Here is a 21188-nt window from a genome sequence, read left to right on the forward strand (position 1 = left end):
CACGCTCCGATGCGTTTTCGCATACCATTAGGCCATACGCCAACAATCGACTTCTACAAATTCTACTCTCGACACGATCTGACACCCATTTCAACATGGCCCCCACATCGAATCGAGAGTGGGGGGGCTTAATGATATGAATAATTGGGCCAACCCAATGGGCCTACAAATTACTTACCTACTGGGCCACGAGCCCAATATCGAAGACCACTATCACCGAGACCCAATCACCTTCAAGTAAGGTTTGGGCACGACAATCTCAACTAAGTTATAAATAAAGGTTTGAATTCATTCTTTAAGGTACGTCCTATTAACTGAGCAATACTACAATACGTATTCTCTGGACAATTTCTACTATCAGCATGTCTGACTTGAGCGTCGGAGGGGTTTCCGCCGGATCAACCCCTGGCTTAGTTCATGTGTGCTCATTTTGCAGGGACCTCAGGATCATCAAGTTGTCAAGCTACTGATCTGCTTTGCTCTCCCAGCTCATTTTCTACACCGCCCTAGGTGAGCTATATTTTAGCATCATCACATTGGAATCTCGATAAATTAATAACTTTGATTAAATAATAGTTTCTCTCAGTTCCGACTCGGTGAAAATGTGTTAAATTATTAACTCGATAATTTAATAATTCGTTAAATAATTAATAGAATTTCCTTGATCATATTATATTAATTTATAGAGGTTTAATTATAAATTAAATGAGTTCGAACTCGAATCGAAATTACATTGTGCTCATTATTCCATCAATTACGGCCCCTATTTTAATTTTATAATATAAAAGTAATATATTTTTATTTAATTTATAAATATTATAAGTCAAACATCGACTCCAATTAGTGTTTTTTTAATATTATATATATATATATATATATATATATATATATATATATATATATATATATTAATTTATTTATTTTTGACAAATTTGCTGCATAGCTTTATAGAAGTAGGTTAGTATTGAAATGATTGGGCCGAAAGCCGAACATCGGCATAAAGCCCAATCCGATCATTTGTACTTTTACGCCCAAATGTCAATCTTTTATGGCTTCATCCAAAACTTGCAATTATTTTGATATCCCTATTTTAGGACAATTACAGTTTTGATCCCCAAAGTTTGTACATTTTTCACTTTGATCCTTTATTTACCGCTGTCGACAAAATACAGTGTAATGTTGTCATATTTTGACACAATGAGACCCTCCGTCTGTTTGACTGTCAACACAAAACAGTCAACGGTTAAATTACGGCTGAATTTGAGATTTTTCTTCGATTGTATTGATTCAAGTTGCATTACAAAGACGAAAACAAGTTCAACTACTTTTATGTTTTGCGTTTTTTTTCCCGATTGAATTAGACTCAAGGTCAAAAATTGTATTCAATACTGTTGCCCCCAATCTTACTGACGAATTGACACTAAATCACGTATTCTTTTGACCTCTTTTTTTTTTGTTGTAATTTTCGCATTCGAATTCTAATCGCATTGATTCAATTTGCATTAGAAAGACAGAGAACAAGTTCTACTAACTTTCGTGCTTGTGTTTACGAGCTTTTATTTGGATAAATCCAATATAAGTTTTACAACATGACCAATAACGGCCGTAGTGTACATACATTGTCGATGGTTTTCTCATTTCTTAGTTAAGGAGATGACCACGGTAAGGAACGGTGGTGCCTCCCTAGCAGAGTGAAGCCCTCCATCGCAAACCTTTCATACACTTAATCCGTAATGGAGCTCCCACAAGTTCCCATTTAAATGAAAATAAAAATATTACAAATTCGTACAATACACTGGATGAGATACATTAGGTAGATCTGTATCATTTATTAAATGAACGACAAAGATCTAAACAGTTTAAATTTTATTGTGTGTAGCATAGATCAATTAACCGCGCGTGGTTAATAATATTCATTTCTTAGTTAAGCAAATGACCACATTGGGGAACGGCGGTGCATACTCGGATTGAAGCTCTCCCAATTTCTTTCCGTACCTTCCGTAAACCTCATCCATGACGGAGCTCCCGAAATGCGCGGCCAAGATTGGCTCGGTGAAAGCCCGAATGAACTTCAACACAAGTTCCCCAATTCTATACTTGTCGTCTAGATTATCGGTACTCGTAACATGAACATCCCACGGGAGCACAAATTCATCGAGTTTGTCCAAATTAAACGACCCTTCACTAAGAACTATTTCCTCGATTTCTTGCTTGCGTGGTGCGTACATAGGCAAGTTGAACGAATACAAATCGGCCTCCTTGATCAGCCCCTAATTATATGTAGTCAATTAAAAAGTGAAGAAACAAATATCTACTAATTGTCGAATACTTATGTATGTATGTATGTATGTATATATGTATGTATGTATGTATACCTCAGCGACCATGTCAACGAGTGTATCGGCTAGAATAGTGAACTGTAAGCACTCGATATCTCCTATAGATCGACCATCGATGCTTCCACCGGAGAAAGTCAACACCATACGACCCCCCTTGACCACTTCTAGGCCCCTTGACTCGAGAAAATTGGTCAAATCTTTGTTATATTGCTTCGAATACGCTTCAAATACCTCCGGTGGACTCTTTTTAGCTATGTGTATGTTTTCTTTGTTGCTTTCCACTCCTTTAGGAACCTATATGAATTTTTATATAAATATGTATATATACAAGAAATACATATATATATTTATATATGAAATAATTAATTACCTGGGAGAGCCAATGAAGACTATAGGATGAATAAACAAAATCGAGGCTATTGGATGGGAATAGGCGGCCGTAGAACGAACCCGGCAAACCCGATACGAAGCATCTTGTACTTGGATTACTAATGTCGAGTTTTTCGTAAAAATCGGGGAGCATTTTGAAGAGGTTGTTGAAGTCATTTCCATGTAGATCACTCAGAAACACTTCATACTCATTATTGTTTTCTTTGGAGAGATATTCGATTTTTTCAATTATACGAGAAATTACGGAAAGACTATTAGGGCCCGATGAACAGCCTAAATCAGCTATCTTGAAGCATTTTGGGAAGCCGATATTGGTTATCATATCTTTGATTGCTTCATCCAGTACATGCAATGATTTCGATATCCCTATTTTCTGCAACATTATTTCAAACACATTATTAGTTAATAACCTTGCTTAATTAATAATAAATTTTCTCGACCCCGACTCGAATGACGTGCTGAATAATAATTCGATGATTTAATATTTCGCTAAAATTAATACAATTTTGCCGGTCCCAATTGTACTAATTTACATAACTTGAGAGAGAGAGAGAGAGAGAGAGAGAGAGAGAGAGAGAGAGAGAGAGAGAGAGAGAGAGAGAGAGAGAGAGAGAGAGAGAGAGAGAGAGAGAGATTACCTGTGGGGCAGAATTGTTGGTGTAGCTAGTTTCACCATCTCCAGCATTCATATGCACAGAGAGATTATTACTATTTGCTGCCATTGTTTTTGGTATTTTGTGTGTGACCATGCACAATTGCATATCTTGAGTCTTTTATATAATAGACTTGTGAAATAAACTCTTCACTCTATGGAAGCTCAACATCAAAAAGTCAATGATTCCCTAGATTTACGTGAAATTGTAGTTTAATGCAACTACACAGAGTCACGCATAATGGAAGCACGGTAAAAAATTAATTTCTACGAATTAATTATATAGATCAAATTAACATTCGGAATCCACCGAAAAACCCTGGAATCCACTAGAAAAAACTCTAAAATTTTATTAAAATTCAAAATTCTTCTCAAAATAAAGTCCTAAGGCATCTATTTATAGTAAAAAAACTGAAAACTCTAATTAAACTAAGAAAATACTAAAAATTACCAAAAACGGTAAAAACGAGTTAGAGTTTGATTCTAGTAGATCTCGTAATTTTAGGAACAACCCAATCTACGGAATCCTAATGCCCATTTTTTTTTTCTTTTTTCTTTTTTCTTTTTTCTTTTCTTTTCTTTTATGTTGCAACAGATTTGGATCTGGTCGGACAATTAATTTAAAAATCTGTTATAAAATGATTCATTCAAAACACGAGGTTAAAAAATTAGTACAGCTTGATTGATGCTTCTTGAGCGTTGACTTTTGGAACCAGGCATGTGGACAAATCCTTTCATTTGATATTTATTCTAAAGGGTCCAAAAAAAAACTATTCTATATCTATACTTATACTTATTATTATTATTATTATTACTACTTATAAAAGTGGGAATGTTAGGGGAGGTTTCTTCCCTTTTTTTGGATGACCAAAATGCCCCCATCAAAATTAAAATAATTAATATTAATTTATAATTAGTCTTTTAATGTATGTTTATGAAAATAATTGATATTTTTTAGAGTTCAATGTATAAAGGCATCTGAAAAGATGAACTCATGTATCTATTAAATGTTAGTCATATAAGAAATTCAAAGAAACTCAATGGTCGATAATTCAATATGAATTTCAATTTTGCATCAGTTACACCAAAGAAAGAAATAAATGATCGTAACTTCCACTTTCAAGTTCTCATTCATCTTTTCTTTCTCTTCTCGATTTCTTTTTCGTTTTCTTCTTTTTTTTTTTTTTTTTTTTTTGTTGTTTTCAGTTCTATGCTTAATTGTTTGAACCCTAAATTTTGAGAAATTGATAAAGTTTTCTAGATTAATGAAGGAATAAATCCTCCATATCAAGATCGGATTGAATTAGGGGTGAGCAAGTCGGACCCATCAACCCGCTACACCCGTCAAACCCGTGAAAAACCGCCCCGTTGGAACCGGACGGATAGATCCATCCATAGGATTGGGTCCTAAAATGGTGAAGAACCGTGGGTTTGGGTCTTAGACGGGTTCAATTTTTTTTAATACCCGTGAAACCCGTCCCGCCCCGCCATACAAAACGACGTCGTTTTGTTTACATTATATAGTATAATAAATTAATAATATTAATGAATAAATAAAGTATCTCTAGTGTATCAAATACATAAATCAACTAAACTATAATTGTGGAAGTAATAGCTATAAAGATTATGAAAATCTCTAAGAAAATGTAGGAAAAAAAAAGCATATATATACAACGGTCAACACACGGCAGAAAAAAAGGAAGAAAATGGTGTTGAATGGAGCTGAATAGCGTTGGTTATGCTTGAAAAAGCTATATTTATTTTATTTAAATTTTGTCTTTTAAGTTATGAATTAGTTATTTTTAGTTTTATATTAATTTTTATTTACTCTTGACATTTACATTATTTATGTTTGGTTTCAATTTAAAATTTTAGGTTATTCATTTTAGTTTCTAATTATTCTCCCGTAAAACTTATAAATTATATATAAAAAAAAATAGTTTAGACGATAACGGGTTTCGACCCGTAAAGGTTGGGTCCTACTACAAACCCGCCATGGACCCGCCTATCATAAACCCGTTAAAAACCCACAAGTTCGGTTCTTCAAAATCAAGAACCGTTGTTTGACGGGACGAGGGCGGGTTCTGATAGAACCCGCGGGTTTATGGCCCGCGCACACCCCTAGATTGAACCTCTATTAATAAAGTTCATAAGTTATTTTGCATATTTTTCCCACTTCTATGTACTAAGTTAATTTTTTTTATTCATTTGAATTGATTGACCTAATGAAACATGTATAGGTTATATGCATGGGGATTATTGATTTAAAATTATTTCTACTCAGGTAATTCAAAACACGTGTTTCAGTTTCATAAAATTAATGGTCTATGCATGGGGATTATTGATTTAACTTTTATCTACTAAATTTACTTGCAATTACATTTTATTTTTCCGTTCAATTCTTTATTTATGTATTGGCAGGTAAGATTCATTGTGATATAGTTTGTGACTAAGAATGTTATACGTGAAGTTTGTACGGACTTTCTATTTCAATTGACTTATTCTTGTCATCTCAAATTCACGTATGTACGTTATCAGGGACTCATAACAAAAGAAAGAAAATGTATTGATCCTGCAACTGCTTTATTTGCTTAATCCAAAGGTGATGTTGCACGACTTTGGGTTTAGCCAGTGATCCAATCTCATCAAAGTTGTTAGTCTTTCTCCACCAAGACTAAGCTATACATTTTCTGGAAACCATAATTTAATTTTTTATTTACGTGGCTCTTGGTATTCCACATCCCGTTTATGAAAACAAGAATTGAACTGCCATGTTATTAATCTTTGCTAATGTTATGAATTGTGAGTGGATAAATAGGAAATAATCTGTTAAATGAGCTTTATATTGCTATTGGTAATTTTGCATTAGATGATTATATTGGATTGTCATGTTTTAGTTACTCGGAGACTTCACTTTTGGTGGCTTGACTATCTCTATTGGTTAGTGATATAAATTTTAGGGAAAATTCTACTTTTCCCCCCTTTTACTTTGGCTCGGTATCACTTTACCCCATTTGCCCCATATACTTGAAAAATTGTCTCAACGTGGTCCTCGTTGTTAGTTGTCTGACATTTGACCTTAACGCCGTTTGATCTAAGCTCTAAAATTACAAAACTACCACCCCTCCCAATTTAAATAATTATTTAAAAATAATAATAATAATAATAATAATAATAATAATAATAATAATAATAATAATAATAATAATAATAATAATAATAATAATAATAATAATAATAATAATAATAATAATAATAATAATAATAATAATAAGAATAATAATAATAAGAATAATAATAGTAATAATAATAATAATAATAATAATAATAATAATAATAATAATAATAATAATAATAATAATAATAATAATAATAATAATAATAATAATAATAATAATAATAATAATAATAATAATAATAATAATAATAATAATAATAATAATAATAATAATAATAATAATAATAATAATAATAATAATAATAATAATAATAATAATAATAATAATAATAATAATAATAATAATAATAATAATAATAATAATAATAATAATAATAATAATAATAATAATAATAATAATAATAATAATAATAATAATAATAATAATAATAATAATAATAATAATAATAATAATAATAATAATAATAAAAAATTAAGAAACGAGAAAACATAGTCAGCGACGTCTGCCACCATTTATTTATTTATTTATTTTTTGGATTTTTTAATAATTATTTAAGTTAGGAGGAGTGGTTTTTTTTGTAATTTCCAGGCTTAGATCAAACGGTGTTAATGTCAAATGTTTGAAAACTAACGGCGATGGCCATATTGAGACAATTTTTCAAGTAAAGTCATATTCAGCCAAAGTACAAGGGGGAAAGTGGAATTTACCCTAAATTTTATGCACTTGACTAATGGTTTTATGTTGTCTAATGGTAGACAAATATAACATGAAATTAAAAGTTATTTCTCATGTAATTTATTTATATAAACTTGTTTCCGTGATTTTTATTTTGATGGCAAAAATTTTAATGCCCCTTGTTTGTTTTATCTTCTATATTATTAGAATTTTTAGTGATTTTATTTGTTCATGAACTTCTTGTTGGGTTTCGGGCACGCATACGCAGCGGAAAACAAAAAATTAATGTGATTTAAACGACTTTAAATCACACAAGTACATGCCCGACAAATTAAATCAATTAATTGCGTACCTTTGCGCTTCCAGCGAAATTAAAAACAACATACATGCTAAATATTTAACCGAATTTAAATCAATTAACATGCTCGCGTTTAAACCAATTATCATGCTTGCAAAGATTAAAACGATTACACACAATCACATAAAATCATACGATAGCAAACATGAAATCAAAGTTTAAACGAGAATGAATCGAAACTAGGGTTTCGCGTATTTACCTCTTGAAGCGTGAGGTAGGAGCGATTAGCAAGTCGAGATTGCTACGGAAACCATCCGTACAATCGGGGCAGCAGCAATGCGGTGGCAGCAGCGGCAGATTGGCACAGCGGCGCGTGTATCTCACGCGCGGGCTTCGAGGCGGCGCGTGTGTCGCGTGCGTCGTCGGCTTGATGGCTGTTCTTCGATTCTTCAATCTTCCTCCTCTCGGATTTCACCTCGTATACTTCGATCTACTAAAACGTGGCACTAGACACGAAGTAGTTAGAATTAACGGAAGAAAAAGAAAGAAGAAAAGAGTACCGAAAAGGATCGGCCAATTGATGGCCGATTCCGGTCACGGCGGAGCAACGGCGGCGCGGTGGTGGCCGATGGGAGAGAGGCCGAGAGAGAGAGAGTGTAGCGGCTAGGGTTAGGGTTGAGTTGTTGTGTTTTGTGCAAGACATATAAATCAAGTATCTATATGTCTTGCATAAAACCCTAGCGGGCTTAAGTTGGACCGGGCCCAACAGCTTAAGTCCGTTAGTATCTTTACTTGCTCGTCTCTCTTAATTCAATGACCGAAAAAATTGCAACGATTACATTTTCGGATTCATTATAACTTCCTCGTCATTACGAGTGCCATCTCTCATTTTCCAACTTTCCAAAAGTGGAAACCCTAGTTCAGTGCACTTTCTAAATTTGGAAACTTCCCGATTTAGAAAGTTCACTAATGCGTTCGCCTATTCTTTTCCTTTTCTTATTCTCATTCATAATTCCAAATTACGAATGTTGGACTCAATCATATTGACTTCCAATCATGCAAAGATAAACTATTTTATCTCTGACCGTTTATTCAAAGATCTCATGTGCACGAGCAGTGTGACCCTCGATGGTTCAGGTGTAAGCTAGCCGTGGGCCCACAACCCTTTGTGGTCAAAACTCGTCCCCTTCGAGTTACGATTAAGATGAAGCTCGTTTCACCTTAATCACCCAACGAATCAAGATTGGCGTCTAGCAACTACGCGTCATGATTCCCTAGATACAAATGAAGTGCCTGCAAGAACCTTCAGATATAGTTAACGTACAGTACGGTCCCTTCGATACATATGTCCCGATCGAACTAGAGGCATTGGTTCATCGAGACCTCTTTATATGTTCGATGACGGTGCGATCGTTCTAAGTGTTGTAATCCTTACGTGCATGACTTAGAGAATCGAATTTTCTAATCATCACTTAGTCAGCTCTGGCCAGAGACTTAGAATGATTACAAACTATCAGAACACACAGGACATCCAAGACTATTCTAGCGATCGAATCCCCGACTACAATGCACAGACCTCCCACTAGATTTCGGACTGCACGAACACTGGCCCTTGGGATGGTCCTCGGTAGAACTCAGGGACAGGTCACGATACAGCTGGTCCTCTAGTGAAGTCCCGGTGATGTCTAAGTCATAAGGACTAATGGTGTACAACTATACCATAGATATCTCTACTCGATTATTGGGAACCACTTAGAGATTTCTAGGGTGAGGGAGTTCAGTGAACTCGTCAACTTACGAGCACCCACTTATGCATGCCGATATCACAATACCGTTTACTGATGAGATGCAGTACACATACACTAAGTGCTAGTCTTAATGGGAAAGGCCGATATCCTCATTAGTGGCGTAACCCTTCGACTAGGAACACGTTTAACAGTTATAATACTTGAGTAAATATCTCACGATCCTAACGATCAATTACTAGTACTTGTAATAACTGTAAGGACTATATCTATGCTTGTGACAAAGGGACAAAGATATAGAATGCCAAGGTGTTTTATCATTAATACGAATAAAGGCTCGTTTATTACAATAATAAAAACGAAAGACCACAGCCACATGTTGGCTTGTTGGTCACCTACTCTAACACTTCTTATATTTTCCAATTCATATTTTTCCCTCTAAATATTAGGGTCCAATGGCTATAGATAGTTTCCTTTTCAATTTAGTAAGTTTTGTGTTTACTCCAAATTAAAAATCATGATTTAAGTTTTAGGCTTTGATTGAATCATCAGTCTCTTTCTTCTTCGTGCAGACAATACCTCCCACCTTATGTAAAACACTTGTATTCGCTGTCGTGCTCTCATAAAAAAAATTAATGTTATTAGATATTAAATTCCTTTAACACAAATCTTCGATCTGGTTCCCATTACTATTCAGGTGAGTTTTAGGGAGATATTATTATAGAAAATCTACGAGCCATTCAAGGGGATACTAGAGTGAATTATGCCAGTTTACTTTATATGCTTTATCACCATTATTATTGGAGATATTAGTGACAAATGATACACTTCACTAATAGCTTAAACTTTCGGTTGAGATAGTCATTCAACATGGTATCAGAGTCAGACCAAATGAAAGGTCATGAGTTCGAATCCCACCGCCATCCATTTCAATTATTTCAAGTGCAAGGCTTCAAATGTAATTTGCTTAAACTTTAGGGGGCGAATTGAAGATATTAGTATTAAATAATAATAGCTTAATTTTTGGTTGAGGTGGTCATTCAACAACTATATTTGGTTCGTTTTTTCCTTCTTTTATAGCAAGTCAATGTGATCCGTCAAAACTACAAGATAAGGATGTTGGATTTACATCATTTTTCTTAGACATAACAGGCATGGGAAGTACAACCGTACATGTGAAGTCAACAACAAATGGATTCTCCGATCCATGGTGTAGTCACATGATGATGAAACTGATAGCTGAAGGACAAAATGAAGCCATCCAAAATGCATAGGCATAAATTTCAGCTCAATCTTTTATTCTCGAATGGTTTTACTAAATAGTTAGTTTAAGGAAGCTAAGTGAAGAAATGGTTGTACATGTAGTCCGTTCTTTGTTTTGATATTTCATGACATACCAATTGTTGAAGACAAATTATTTTAGTTTCATTAATATATTTCATTGTTTTATTTAACATTGTAGCAGGTTTTACTGTATACATGCCAAGATTATGCTCTTGATACGCTCTTTTAGAATGCATTCAAATAGACATTCAACTCAGTGCTCTAGAATAAAGAAGGCACATTTTACTACCCTTGAGATACAAGTTCACTTGAGATATATCTTTCAATCTTTGTAACATATCAAAGATAACATTGTATGCAAACTTATGGACAATATCTAAAGTTCTTCCATGAATTATTTATTCTTTATAATTAGACATAGTTTCACTTTGTGAAATTATTATGTCATTATTTTGACAGGATGATGGCCTGGTACATAGTATGTCAAAGTCAAAATGCCCTGAGGTATGTTATTAAAATATGCAAGTCTCCTTTTTGTTTATGAGAACCTCTCATCTTCTATGTTTCGAATTTATCTAAATTCTCTAACTCTGAAACGATCGAGACCATTATAGAGCTACTCTAGACTTGCGGTCATGTGGAGTGATACTCTTTGTAAAGGTTGCACGAACCTAACCTTCTCTTTACACTACTGTGAAGCATATAGACCAATTAAATTTGTGTAGAGTATGTTTGGAACATAATTTATATTCATGCTCTTTGCTAGCTGGAAATTATGTTAATGCACAAGCTTCTAAGTTTTTTGTTTCTTTTTCTAATGTATGTTTCATCATTCAATAAGAAAAAAAAAATGGAATTGGTTAAAGAGAGGGTAATCCATAATAAGCAGAGTACTGTTGCATAAGGACTAGGTGTCCCATGAGGAACATTACAATTGGATGATGCATTTTGGTTATCATGAGTACATTTGCTGTCCCACCAGAGAGTTATAAGAGTTGTATTAGTTTTCAATCATTTCACATAGACATCATTAACTTCAACAACTATCATATTACAATAGCAATACTAAACAAAATCTCGTAATTGACTGCAGATCTGATCATAAATCTCGAAAAATATGTTTTCCTAGGATTCACCTGAATTTCAATGTATATGCAATACAAAGAAGATAAGAGAAGCATTTTAAGTTTGATTTGATGTAGTTTACATTTCTCCAATATTTCTAGAAGTAGTGTTAAGTGTATATTTTTACACTTAATCGTACCTTTTAATTGGAGCTTTTGGTGTGTTTTAATGATAATTGGTGCTTAAAATGTCGATTTATTGTATTTTAGGTACAAATTGAAGAATTGGATAAGTATGGGGTGAAAACTGCAATTTTGGAGAAAATATGGGCGAAAAGTGAAGAAGTAAAAAATCTGAAGAATTATAGCCCAGACGTCCCTCTGAGAATTACACTTAAATCTCAGACGGTCGACCGAGAAACATAGGCCATAGGCAGTCTCTGGAATTGAGACGGCGATCCGAGTTTTAGTACATAATCTCAGACGGTCGTCCGAGAAGGCGTAGAAGCGCAGTAAATGAATTTTAATTGCACAGGTAAACTACCTTCTCCTCCAAATTTTTCACATTATATAAGACCAAGCCAAGCACATAATTGGGCATCAATCTTTTACGCAATTTCAAGAGCAACGAAGCAATAACAAAGACGAAGAATTCGAAGATTACAAGCATAGTTTATCTTTTTATGAATTATTATTTTGTTTTTACTTTAATCATGAGTAGCTAACTCTTTAATTCATAGGATTTTATTTCGAACTCTATGTGAGATTTATGAACCCAATTCTATGATTTAATGCAAGTTTTAATTCCGAATTATTTCTTCTACTTGTTTTATTAAGTGCATAAACTTGATCACATTATGTGCTTTTATGTTATTGTTAATCGCATGAATCGGAAGATCGGGTTAATAATTAGAATTGTGGTAGAAGAGCCTTTGTGGTATTAACATAGGAATATAGTTAATCTCTTAGGTAGCCATTATTGAAACTTGTGCTTAATGTTGTGTTCTAGGATTAATTGCGTACGAATACAGTAATTGAATCTAGAGTATTAGAATCGTAATACACGCGGAAACGGGTTATGATTAATTTAGCATCTTAGGTTAATAATCTGAGTTAATTACTTGCAGAATTGAAGGGATTGAGGGAGTAATAATCACATAGGGGAGAATTATCCTAGGTTTGCTTTCTCTGGTTAAATGTTCGATTTTACTTGCTTTCTTGCTTTTGTCTTTTTAATTTGCTTAATTGAGTTTAGTTAATTTAGTTTATTATTCATCTTTCGACTGTGTAGGGTGGGCTTGATAATAATTGATAGGATTTAGCGTCTAGGATTAAGTAATTAAATATTCTCTGTGGGATCGATATCCGGACTTAATTGCCAACTATATTACTTGTACGATACGTGCACTTGCGTGTAGGTATTACCACCAACAAGTAGCAATATGTTTTTGGTCTAAAACCAATTGACTCATATTTAATAAAAGGCATCTTGCAATCTAATATGGACACAAAAAAAATATTTTCACCATATAATAATATTACGACATGTGCAACGCACGTGCACCTTGCTAGTATTAAGAAAAAGGTTGAATACTCTTAATCGTAGTAATATATTAGGAAAAATCAGCAAGAACCCCTTCATTTAGGAAATGTAGTTAACGAAAGATTCCCTCCCAAAAATAATTAGAGAAAATCCCCTTATTTAATATTCCACCCAAATGATATTTTCATAATTTCAAAATTATAATTAATTATCAAATACACCCTCTCTCCTCTTTTTCCTCCTTCTTCTTCTCTACGTACATTTTCCTTTCTCTCACCTCATTTTTCCCCCTCTTCTTCCTCTTTCTCTCTCCTTCTTTTTTTCCTCTACTTCTTCTTTTCACGTACACACACTCTCTCTCTCCTCTATTTTCCTCCTCTTCTTCTCCTCTGGACAAGTGGAAAAAGGTCGTCACTCATATCATCAACGGGATTGAAGCCGTATGCACATTAATATCTTTTTTTATTTTTATTTTTTCTTACAATAAATCGCGTAAGAAATTAAGAGAGAAAATAACAACATCCAATTTGTTTTGATATTAATTTCTGCAAATATGTCATGAGTCTGAGTGGACCTCTCAGAATTTCTTGTTGATTGTGACAAGATTACAGTTTGTTGTGAACAAAGTATGAATTTCCAGATTCTTCATCTTCTTTCTTTTCTGTGTTTTTTTTTCTCTTTTCTGCTTGTTATATTTAAATGGAGTTCTTCAGTAAAGTCGTTAATGGAGGATTTCAATTCTTGAAACTAGGAGACTAAGAGATCGAACTCCCACTATATGGTTGACAAAGTGTGGTGTGGCGGCGGTGCGGTGACGATGGGGAGGTAGATTTATGGTTTTTTGGTGGATCGGGCGGATAACGGCGCCGATAATAAAATTCGCGCAGACTGGAACCTTAATCGACTATGTATGTTTTCAATAGTCGATTAAGTTAATCGATTATGCTCTGGTAGTCGATTAAGGTTGACCAACTCCAATTTTTTTTTTTTTTTATATTTTTTTTATTGATTCCAATTGTATAAACCAATTATAATATTTGTATATTTTTTGTTTTTGTAAAATATAGTTGATTTTGTATTATTTTGTAGTTGTGATTTGTTATTTTTAATAGTCAGATTCTTAATCGACTATGCTTAAATCTCATAGTCGATTAATATACTTGATAGAGAAAAAAAAATATTAAAAAACTAAAAACTAAAAAAAAAAAAAAAAAAAAGGGCTAATGAAGTTGTGGGTGCATGCATGATTGGTGATAGTGTTGATGAGGTGGTATGAGCATAATGGAAAAAAGGTTGACTAAAATTAGAAGGGGTTTTTCTGAAATAGTGCAAAATAGTTTGGACCTCTCTCTATTGAAAAAAGTATTAAGGAGTTATATCAAAGAGCCCCAATATATTAGCTACTTTTTATTTCTTATTTTAATTTAGTGCAACAAATTTAGGGTTTAAGTCATAAGATATAATTAATTTATTTTTGGTATTAAATTAAGGGTAATATATATTTGCTCTTATTTTTTTAATAGCAGTGAATAAAGCTGAATTGAGTAAAATGATAAAAAAAGTATTCTTTTAATTTTTTTGAGCAAAATTTAATTTAACCAACTGTACGCTATTTTGTTCGATTGTTTTCTCTTAAATTATTTGTTTCAAGTAATTCTTTTGATTACTTGTTTTTGTTACGTATATTTACTGTACACTATTTGATATAGAATATAATGAGTCATTAAATTTAATAAAATATTTCATTTAAAAAAATATTATTTTACACTATATAGAATATAATATAATTTATTATTTTAATAGAACTTTTCATAGAAACAACATGTAACCGTGGTAAAAATATTTTTTTTTTACAAAAAAGAAGAAAATCAATATTTTTAACAAATAAGAAGAAGAAATATGAAAAGAGTGAGGAGAGATATCACTTCTATTTTAACGGATTAAATGGAGTAAAAGACATATTTAAGGGAGTTAACCAATAAGTGGCAACTATGATTGTGTCTACATGTACACATTCATTGGCATCCGTGTTTTTCATATAAACGGACCATCGGATCACAATGGGGGAATACGATGCTACACCCGGTGATTTTCACCGGGTGGCTTTTTTCTTGACATGTGTCCTTTTTTATTTATTTTATAATTATATTTCTAAAATTTATTGGGCCATAACTGAACCCGTAGTGGGAATCTTATTAATTAGGGTGTCTGGTTATATTCACCAGGTGTAGCATAGAATTTCCCGTCACAATGCTATCCCTAAACAATAATAAATATTAAAATATCCTTGCATTAACAATTTTATAATTAACTAATTAAGAATGATAAGAGGTCAAATTAAAAAAAAAATAAAAAAAATTAATGCTTTATTGAAATTGATAAATAATTTGAGAAAAAAAGTAATTAAATAAATAAACATCATAAAAAGACATATAATAAGGCACGAATAGAGTTATGTGCACTAATAATTCTCATTTTCTCTATGCCTGGATGTAAAAGTTGACAAGTTTTTTCGTGTGGTTGTAGGGAACTCCTTCCACTATTACACGATACATGTCCACATGATTGCCGGATTTTGCTTTGATGGTCATTCGTACATGCAACTTTACACCTTCCGCGGCTGTGGCTCCGGTGACAAAACCTACGTATTTCAAATCCTTATGCGCCCGCCTGTTGTATTCTTGCACTGCAAACGGGCCATATTCAAGGGCGTTAGGACCATTTGCCGACATTGGTATCCAAACCACATTAGCAGAAGAATCCATGACGGACTGTTGTATAGGAACAATATAATAGAACTGGAGAGGCAGATAATAATCGTCTCTCAATACATATTAATATATATAGTACATGCTGGAAACCCTAACTAATCAGACAAGGAAATTAAGAAATATACATACCAATATTACAAGATATGTATAATACAAAAATAATAATAATAATAATAATCACACATATTTTATAAATATATAAGCAAGGTAGAATCCTAATTCTGCCGCTCAATTTTAGTTTTCCTTTTCTTTTTCTGCAACTTTCCCTGTAATACAGCGTCGATACGAATTTTTCCTTTTTTCTTGTATTTCTTTCCCCCTTTCATTTTCTACCTCAACGTACGGCCAACTTTTATCAACTGGCGTCGATTTTCAATTGTTTACCCCACTCACTATCGCTGCATACAAAAAAAATGTAATGTATATATGGGATCTCTGCATAATAAATCCATATTGGATTAAACAAACCAACAAAAACGTGAACTATCCACTAATTACATTCTCTATCTGTACTAAGCCTTTTTCTGTTTATATAAACCTAGTTTACAAAAAAGTCTAAAAGATTAAAATACTCCCATCACATTTTAAAATGCTCTTATTTCATCCTTCAATTCAATTTGACCTAAATTTTGACAAATTATTCAATTTAATCAACACTCAATTTGAGTACAATTTCATCCGTCGCTGTCGTTGACCGTCGATCTCCAGCGTTGACTTTTTTTTCTTCTGTTTTTCCCGTCGATTTCGACGTTGACTTTTCCACTATAATTCGACCCGATTTATTTTTTTAATTTTTTTTTTACTTTGAAGATCATCAAAAGATTTGAAATGCGTATTACATGATTTTTAGATCCATCACAGTACTGAAAAATAATTCATCCACAACACGATGACATAAAATTACATTTTGATGTTTTCTGGGCATTGACTTTTGAGCAAGCCAGGCCACTCTAAATCGGGTGTTCACGGCTCGGTTCGGTTCGGTTTTTGGCTAAAACCGAATATATCGGTTTTTGTAAAATTAAAAACCGTGTATGTCGGTTTTTTATCGGTTCGGTTTATTTTGGTTTCGGGTTTTTTCGGTTCAAGAGTAACTATATACTCATGAAATTGTACAAACAAAAGAATACAATTACAATTACTTTCATAACTTACTAATGCAATGAAAATATAAAATTTTTAATCTCATAGGACTTAACGTAATTTAGATGATGTATTATGCTTCATTTTTTTCCTACTTTCATCTACCACATTGATCCAGACCAATTACCGGACCAAGAAGCCCAAAACAGAAGGCCCACTAACGAAGGCCCGAACGAATTAAAGAATAGTTACGGATGGCCCAAGAAAGGAAAGCACAGTCCTTCAAACCCACCCCCGCTCCGTCACAAAGCGACAAAAGATGAGATCGGGGTCCCGAGGAGACTAGCGTTACTCGGGAAAACCATTAAAGGCGGAAAGACACAGCAAGCACATGAAGGAAGACATAAATGCTCTGACAACATCCCAGCGCGCATTAAATGTTCTGGCAGAAGCATTTAATGCCCGAATGACTAGGTGCGGCCGGAAAATTGGGAAAAGTCGAAAAGAGGACTACTTAACACGCCTGAAACTGACCACTAGGAGAGTCATCATGATCCGGGCCACCTGTTCTCCAGCAAGTAGAGTAGGCCGCTGGCCGAGATTTAGGGCCTTGGAGGTATGGGCCTGCCAAGGTATATAAAAGGAGGTATAAAGTCCATCCAAAGGACCAGTTTTTTTACACATATATTCTTCTTTATAAGCAATATGCAAGTTTAATAGAAAACCTTTGAGATTACACGTGAGCCTCCACTGACTTGATCGTCGGAGTTCTAACTCCGGCTTCAGTCCGGTTTCCTTTCTTGCAGGGCCATCAACCTCTGCGAAGAAGACTCAGGATCATATTTCTTTCGAACGGATCACACATTATTAAAACCATGAACTCAAGTAAATTTTTAATTACTAAATAAATAAAATACAATGTCTCAATTTATGAACAAAATGCTTAGAATGAGACAAGTAATTGAAAGATAGAAAATAAAAATTAGGGTAAAATAATACATATATTATATGAAATGAAGTAATTTTATAACTTCGGTTCAGTTCGGTTTTTCGATTCGGTTATTTACCTTTCCACCGTACCGGACCGAATAATTTGGTATTTCAAAAATAAAAAATCGTACATGCGGTTTGCTATTCGGTACGGTTTAAAACGGCTCGGTTTTTTGTTTTTTCGGTTTTTCGGTTTTTTGCTCACCCCTACCTAAATCTATTGTTCGTCGCGTGTCCCAAACCGAACAATAATAAGCATTAAAAAAATTGTACGTAGTTCATGTGAACCGGTGATACGTGTTCGTTTTGCATGTTTATTACGTATCTAATCCTCGAGTTTAATTTGGGTCTTTGTTCGACTTTATTTATATATACTATATATGGTTTCCTTGTTTTATTTCAGATTTTTTGGAAAGAGAAGCTATTTTTGACGATTCGAGACTATTTAGAAACAAAGCTAAATATTTGCAAAAACTGTATTCAAGTGGATTGTGGCGGTGTTTGGTATTTCAAGCATAACATGAATCATGGAAATTGGAACGAATTAATGAAAGTTTAGGTATGAACCATCAATTTTTTTTCAGTCTAGGTGATAACGTGCAAAACTTATTGAAGTGCAGGGAGCAAAATGCCATTAACCTTGTTTTATATGAGAGATGATTTTTTTGGAAACAATACAATCCAAAATCTGGGATAATTACAGGTTTGGTCCCCAAAGGTTGCACGTTTTTAACTTTTGGTCCCCATTTATCGCCGTCAACAAAATACATACTAACGTTGTCACATTTTAACACATTGAGTCCATTCATCTGTTTGACCGTCAAGAAGTAACGGTCAACGGTTGAATTAGGGTTTTTCTTTAGGAAAATTGCAATAAGACTCATGTATTCTTTCAAAATATTCTAAAAACCCCTAAAAATTTATCCAACCTTAATTGAACCCCAATTTCATCAATTAACAAATTTTAACCAATGACCCCCCGATTTTGACTTTATTTTTAACTCAGTTGACTCTTTTTTCGATTGTCTTTTTTTTTTTTTACCACTGTTGGCCGATGTTGAATGTCTAGTTAATAGCGTTGACTTTTTTTTCTTGATTTTTATTTTATCTTTATTTAAATTGTTGAGTAATGAGAAAAATATAATTTAAAAAAAAAAGTCAAAGCTCATAACCACGAAGAAAAATAATATCATAAAAAAAAGTCAAAATAAAAGAAAAAAGAAAAAAGTCAACGCAACTCAACGACGGAAAAAATTTAAGACAAAAAAAAAAAGATAAAAATTAACGGTAGGTGCTATCCCCAAAAACCGTTATACTAGAGTGGTTATCTCATTTCCAAATTACTCTGCACATGCCTAGTTCATCTTCTTCATATTTTTTTGGGAAGAAATTTGGGATGCACTAGCGATTCCACGAAGTAAAACTTGAGAGGAAGAAATTGTGAATTTTGCGAATTTTTTAAATTGTATTTTGGCCCCAAAATTTTAGATAAAAACTTTGTTAGAAGTTTGTAATTTTAATATTACGATACTAGATATTAATATAGTATTATAATTGTGTTATACAATAATAATATTGTGTTGATCAGAAAAAAGAGTCACAGGAAAAAGTTGAATAAAAATCAAGAAAAATAAAAAAGTCAACATTGTTAACCGACAATCCAATGTCGGTGAACAACGTCAAAAACAATATTTAAAAAAAAAAAAGTCAATGCCGAAAAAAAGATTAAAAAAAAATCAACGGCGGTCAACGGTCAGCTATGATGGTGGTAAAAATCGGGGTCGTTCCTCAAAATTAATTAAATGATGAAATTGAGGTTAAGGGTTGAATAAAATTTTAGGTATTTTTAGAATATTTTAAAAGAATGCAGGGGTTTGAATGCAATTTTCTTAATGAAAAATCCCAAATTCATCTCTAATTCAATAGTACCGTTATTTCTTGACGGTCAAACAGTCTGAAGGGCGCAATATGTTAAAATGTGACAACATTAGTGTATATTTTGTTGAGGGCAAATTACCAAAACCCCCCTGAGGTAAGCCTAAATAACGAAAATCCCCCACGTTCTCGTAATTACGAAAACCACCCTTGACTAACGGTTGACCGAATTTTTTTTACCGAAAACGTGAAATGTCTATTATATCCTTCTTATATCCTTCCGTTAAATATGTGAAAATAAAAGAAAAAAAGATGAAAATGTGGTGGCGGTCACAGGCGACGGAACGAACGACGCCCCTGCTTTAAAAGAAGCCGATGTGGGACTGTCGATGGGAATCCAAGGCACTGAGGTGGTGGAGCTTCTGAACAAGTTTGCCGACACCGTGAGGCTGAGCTTTGCGGAGTGGGGTGTTTGTGTTGCTATTGCGGCGGTGACGTGGCCGATTGGTTGGGTGGTGAAGTTTGTGCCTGTTGGGAAGAAACCGGTTTTCAGTACTCTTACGTTGTGGTTCGAAGACGCCTGGATTAGTTGGTACTGTCGACTGTCGAGGAATGTAGCGGCGGGGGCTGGTCGCCGCCTCTGTTGTGGCGGCTCGGCCTCGTTTGCCGGTGACCGATACTCGGCATCCGCGGTACTACAAACATTGGTGTAGGGAAGTTTCTTTCTGAAGTATACAACCAATTTGTGATGATGGATGAATAATCTTCACATAATTACAGTTTGAAAAAATTACATTAAAAACGTGGTTTGAACAGACTCAAGGTTTGGTCAACCGTTGACTCCTATTTTTGGACCACCATGGCCATGGGCCTGGTCTTGGTGGCTCACTTGTGATGATTTATTGCTTTTATAAATTTATTTATTACTTTGTAATTTGTATTGATAATTTGATATTATAAATTTTTTATTTTTTTTATTTATATATTTTAATTGATTTTATTTATCCAGAGGAGTATTTATACGGATTTATGCTTTTAGCTTGAATGATGGTTGTATTTCTCGAATTGTAACATATTTAATTTTATATATAAAAAATAATTAAATTTTGAAATCTCATCCATTGATTTTTTAAATCCAATAAAAATACATTGTACATTCATAATGATTGATTATATTTGGGTTTAATTTAAGAAAAATAAGTATTCTGCAGACACTTATATATTTCATGAAGAGTACATATTTATGACCCCTCATTAAATAAAATGCTTACAATTACCCCCTAATGGTAATTTCGTGTAC

The 21188-nt window shown here is 33.4% G+C and overlaps 1 protein-coding gene across 1 annotated transcript; it reads right to left on the reverse strand.

Annotated features, from left to right (window-relative positions):
• Positions 1-1723: 1723 nt before the first annotated feature.
• Positions 1724-3522, reverse strand: LOC105952352 (benzoate carboxyl methyltransferase). The gene is made up of 4 exons (XM_088813941.1): positions 3368-3522; positions 2710-3102; positions 2376-2633; positions 1724-2270 (listed from the first exon to the last, which is right to left on the reverse strand). Exons 1-4 carry the CDS (start codon positions 3488-3490, stop codon positions 1914-1916), a joined length of 1131 nt encoding a protein of 376 aa, XP_088670067.1. The 5' UTR covers positions 3491-3522; the 3' UTR covers positions 1724-1913.
• Between the last annotated feature and the right edge of the window lie 17666 nt (positions 3523-21188).

This window comes from Erythranthe guttata, chromosome 14, assembly GCF_056151865.1.
Source record: "Erythranthe guttata isolate IM_541 chromosome 14, IM_541, whole genome shotgun sequence".
In the NCBI taxonomy this organism is placed as follows: Eukaryota; Viridiplantae; Streptophyta; class Magnoliopsida; order Lamiales; family Phrymaceae; genus Erythranthe; species Erythranthe guttata.